Source organism: Rhagoletis pomonella, unplaced genomic scaffold (genome assembly GCF_013731165.1).
Source record: "Rhagoletis pomonella isolate Grant_MI unplaced genomic scaffold, Rhpom_1.0 Rhpom_scaffold_09694, whole genome shotgun sequence".
In the NCBI taxonomy this organism is placed as follows: domain Eukaryota; kingdom Metazoa; phylum Arthropoda; class Insecta; order Diptera; family Tephritidae; genus Rhagoletis; species Rhagoletis pomonella.
The window spans coordinates 1-4,939 of NW_023468225.1; the positions used below are offsets into that span (position 1 = coordinate 1).

The 4,939-nt window shown below is 31.5% G+C and overlaps 1 protein-coding gene across 3 annotated transcripts; it reads right to left on the minus strand.

The window, feature by feature from the left end:
• Positions 1-12: 12 nt before the first annotated feature.
• On the minus strand, positions 13-4,617 carry LOC118756299 (zinc finger BED domain-containing protein 1-like). 3 transcript variants are annotated; one of them, XM_036491070.1, is made up of 8 exons: positions 4,532-4,617; positions 4,255-4,471; positions 4,154-4,198; positions 4,018-4,087; positions 3,640-3,942; positions 2,122-2,810; positions 1,783-1,975; positions 13-1,720 (listed from the first exon to the last, which is right to left on the minus strand). In XM_036491070.1, exons 2-8 carry the CDS (start codon positions 4,399-4,401, stop codon positions 1,293-1,295), a joined length of 1,875 nt encoding a protein of 624 aa, XP_036346963.1. In that variant the 5' UTR covers positions 4,402-4,471; positions 4,532-4,617; the 3' UTR covers positions 13-1,292. The 3 variants fall into 3 exon arrangements, with proteins under 3 accessions (XP_036346963.1, XP_036346964.1, XP_036346962.1); XM_036491071.1 differs by having other exon boundaries at positions 2,491-2,810; positions 4,255-4,474; positions 4,532-4,598; XM_036491069.1 differs by having other exon boundaries at positions 4,255-4,474; positions 4,532-4,598.
• Positions 4,618-4,939: the final 322 nt, after the last annotated feature.

Here is a 4,939-nt window from a genome sequence, read left to right on the forward strand (position 1 = left end):
TAAAAGAAATAACAAATGTAGATGTATAGAAACTAAGTTCTTGCTTTACAAATACAAAGGAAATTCGCCCATATTTACATAGTTCTGTTATGTTTATACTTATACAACGAATAAAAACCTCTTACATTTAATGACAATGTATGATTTTGCTTTTTAAGGCGAGATCTTTAAGTAAACAAGGAACAAAATAATAGGTCTGTTCAGCAGTGACCATAAGATCATGTGCACATGGTATTGCATTTGCATATTTCGGCGCATTTGTAAATTCACAACGGTTACCATGGTGGCAAGTATATAATTTGCAAATGCAAATACAAAGCCAAGACCATTTTTACAATATCCCGAACAGTCCTATTATAGATTACACAGGTACATCATATGTATACATATATATAGCATTTATGTACTTTAATTTAGTAATTCTAAAATCACATTTTTTATTATATTTTTTATATACCCTTGAGGTCAGCTGTTTAAAATGTGTTAAGTGTTTGAAATGTGGGTTTATATGGTGCTGGTTATGTAATGTGCTAGACTTTTATAGAACAATTATAAACGTTTAACAACCAAAAGAAAAATAGCCAAAACTGGTCAAAATGTCATTTAACTTAAACAGCTGACCACAAGGTTGTATACATAGATAATTACATATTAAATTCGTGTTTCACACATTTCGCAAACATTATATTTTCAACCGTTTGCACAAGATTCAATAAAAAAAATATACGCTTCATTTAAATCATTTTTCCTTAAAACAATGTATCAATATTTATACTGAGAAAAATAAGAATACATATCCAAAATTCGTTAAAGTTTCCATCACTTTTGAAGAATTTTTATCGAAATAGAACACTGGAAATAACTAAGTTGTACCACTTACATAGTTCTAAAAAATCAACAATTGAATGAAAAAAAAATTTTGGATCTACAGTGACCATAAAAATTAGAGCACTTTAATATTTGGACATGTTTGACTTCATTTTCTTTTGTTGGTTCAATGTTCATAAATTGTTTATAAAAAATATATGTAGTTCATTCCTCAACAAATATCATATATGCAAAAAAAATTTCAAACTTTTTCAATTTGTAGCTACTTCAAACTTGCATTTTATAATACCAAAATTGAAACTGCCAACCCAACTTTTTTTTTTAATTTGGAAATTTTGTTGAATTTTACATATATAATATTTTAAAATTAAGTCAAAACATGTCCAAATATTAAAGTGCTATTATTTTTACGGCCACTGTAAGAGTGGTTGTACAGACCAAGACCAAGTCTTGCGCTAATAGCCTCATATGTCCCACATTTCTTCCTCAATTGACCGCAAAAATACTAACATATTTAAATGTTCGGGTGAGAGACGGTTCCTCAACTGGGTTGCTATAAGTCCAGCATGTGAAAATAGTCGCTCACATGGGACTGACGTTGCCATAACTGACAAATGTTTTTGGGCAATTGGAAAAAGCAAAGGAAAATCATTTTTCAACGCCTGCCAAGTTGTTAAAGGGTTTTTGTTTAATTTTCGAGAAACAGCTGGCCTGATTAAATAAGCTCGCAGCTGGTCCGAATTTATTTCCGAAACGTTACTTCTATTGCATTGACTGTTGCTAATGTTTTGATCTAAATATGACCATATGCCTCCTTCGTCCGATGTTTGAAGCTCAGCGATACTTTCCACAGATTCATTACTTTGGGTTTGGCTGGTTATTAATAAGTTACCTATTCAAAGTTTAAAAAACAGAAATAGTTGTTTATGATAAATAGGTATTTGTCTAATGTACCAATAAAAGCAGCAGCCCGCGAACAGTAGATTGAGTTTTCGAAGGCAGCCTTCTTGTACCTTGGATCAAGTATTGTTGCCACACCGTAAATAACCACCGCCTCCAAATTTGCGTAACGTTTTTGGACCTCGGTCAACAGGACGTCTTTTGCTATTTTGCCTATTGCTGTAGTCGGTTCGATGATCATTGTTGCCTGTAAAATATAGATTTAGATTTATTTACAGCCAAATTCATTATTAATCATTTTGTTCATCTATTGGTTAATGTCTACAACGTCTACTACGTCATCTTAAAAGTACAAAATTACTCTAGAAACAATTTACTAATTATTTCTTTAACCTTTTTTAATCCTGCAACCAATGGAATGCACTTGCTTATGTTTACATTTTTTTCACCACAGAGTTCACTTGTAATTTCATGCAAAGGCTTAAGAATATCCGTTACTTCTTTAAGAGCGTCCACTTCTTCAGCAGTGACCATATTAGGCGTGCGGGCCCTCGTGTTCTTATCCATTTGTAGCTGAAGAATTACTTGTGCAATACATGTAGACAATGTCATAAAACGTTCCAGCATTTCAAAACAAGAGTTCCACCTTGTTCTCACTTCTTGAATCAGCTTTAAGTTTGACTGACCGTTGCTTTTTTGGTAATCTCTCAACTTTTTCGCAGCCACCTCGCTCGTTCGAAAAAACTTTACTATTTTCTTTACCTTTTTTAAAAGATCCTTTAGCGTGCCTCCTTCCGTTTCGTTTTCATCATCGTCGATAGCATCGTCATTGTTATTTTGAATGATCGCTTGACCAATATTATTGATAGTGTGACCAAAACAGGTTACGTGCTTCGGCTCTCCAAATTCTTGTTTCACTGCGCCTTTGATATTGGCTCCTCCGTCAGTGACAAATGCTATTATCTGATCATCGCTGATGCCCCAGTTATTAACTATTTCACGAAGTTTTTCCTTAAGGTTTGCTATGTCTTTTTTAAAATCAGCTGGAAAAGCCCCAAGCTCCACACAAACCATATCGTTTTCTGTTAAAATTTATAAAAAAAAACAATGAAGCGTATTCTTGTTTTCGTACGAATCGAAAATCTTGAAATTTTCCTATCATTTACTATACGAGCTCTTAACAAGTAAAAAGGTAAAAGTGGAATTTTCAATAACGTGGATATGGTTGGAAGCATATTTGACATACCTTTCATCTGATATGTATATCATATACATAATACATACATACTTCGAGAAAAACTAAAAAGACCAAATTATGACCATTTTTTAATAAAAATGTATGTTTTTCTAAAAAAATACGTAATTAACTGTAATAAAAGATATCTTTATCAGAAAGAGTATAAAAATACCTTTAATTTGATATATAATTTTATTATTTTAGTTATTGAACATTTTTTATTACCAATCATATATCAAATTGAAGGTATTTTTACACTCTTTCTGATAAAGATATCTTTTATTACAGTTAATTACGTATTTTTTTAGAAAAACATACATTTTTATTAAAAAATGGTTATAATTTGGTCTTTTTGGTTATTCCCGAAGTATGTATGTATTATATATATGATATACATATCAGATTAAAGGTCTGTCAATTATCTTTCCAACCATATCCACGTTATTGAAAATTCCACTTTAACAACTTTTAACACACTTTAACTTGCATCAACAATTTTTTATACCGTCAGAATAAATGGATGAAGGCCGACAACATCCACTTTTTCTTTTTCTAGCTCAACGGGCTCTATTCTTTATATATCCCGTGATTCCAGTTTTTGATAAGTGAAAATATTCCGCCAAAAACAAATTACTACAAAAATTATTTTTCGCAGATAAAAAGGAGGAACTAACCTTTAACGAAGTGTATAGTTACTCCAACATAACTTTGCATAGTCGAAGAGTTTGTCCATATGTCCGATGTGAGGCATACAGATTTCGCCTGACTGAGTTCGTTTTTGACCTTCAATCGGATTGCACTATATTTTGTTTCAATTTTTGACGTCATTGTTTTTTCAGTAGGCACTTTATATAAAGGTTGCAACGTTTTGCAGAACTTTAAAAAACCCCCTTTTTCAGGTGTACAAAGTGGCATGTCGTCCACAACTATCATATACATTAACGCATTTGAAATTTCCTTCCCTTTGGTGCTGTTATCTAATATTACAATAATTACAGAACTTTAATAAATTTCAAAAGTTGAGATGTAAAATTTCTTTAATGCATACACACCAGAAAATGATACTGCTCTTTCAAAGGAATTTCGTATTGGGTAAACAGATTTAGACTTCTTTTGATTCGGCTAAAAAATTGTGTGAACAGAAAAGTAACAATATGTATTACAAATGAAACCCTAGGGAACTCATACCTCATTGTCATCATCGTTGTCCACAAGCTCAATGATGTCAGTTTTCTATAAATAAATGGAACAATTTTCGGTATTGAAATATATAAATTAAATTCCTTTACCTCCATTTTAATTTTGTGTACTTTTTCTACGTGGTTTTTTAACGTGGTTGTGCTGCTGTGGTACTTAAAGCATTTCCCGCACTTTACGCAGATCGCAATTCCTTTTTCTTTTTTATCGTAGTACTGCCACACAATACTTGGGCTCATTGTTAGTAATAATGTATGAAAAATTCAGTAAGCAAACTCAAAGTGTATACGGCGCATAAAATTATCGACTCTGCTGTAAAAAACCAAACTTTTATAACACTAATAGTATACATTTTCACAATATTCTTACCTGTGTAAAATAAACGCAAGCAAATTTGCAGAATTGAAATGGGGCAAGTTAGGGATGCACAAAAACATCCATGCACAAAAACATCGATACATTGGAAACATTGATGTTTGCTATTCGAATCATCGAATAAAACCATTGTATTTTCTCTTCAATATACATCGATATATTTCAATTTGACAGCTGATGCGAATGAATGTTCACCAAATATACATTTTGTATTAAATTATTGTATTGTATTCATTGTATTAATGTCTTTTAGATTATAAATATGATTTTGCAGCTTATAAGAATACCAAGAAACCGATTGACCGATTAGAAGAGTATTGCTGACAATTCAAAGACAATTAATTATCTTTACTTTTACATCATCAATAAATCTATTTCACCTTGAGTTTATACTTAAACATT

Coding starts and splice junctions, on each gene's coding strand:
- LOC118756299 (XM_036491070.1), bottom strand. CDS start 4,401: ATGAGCCCAAGTATTGTGTGGCAGTACTACGATAAAAAAGAAAAAGGA. Junction 3,943..4,017: donor AAGAGCAGTATCATTTTCTG/GTGTGTATGCAT, acceptor TTGTAATATTAG/ATAACAGCACCAAAGGGAAG. Junction 1,976..2,121: donor TGGTTGCAGGATTAAAAAAG/GTTAAAGAAATA, acceptor TATATTTTACAG/GCAACAATGATCATCGAACC.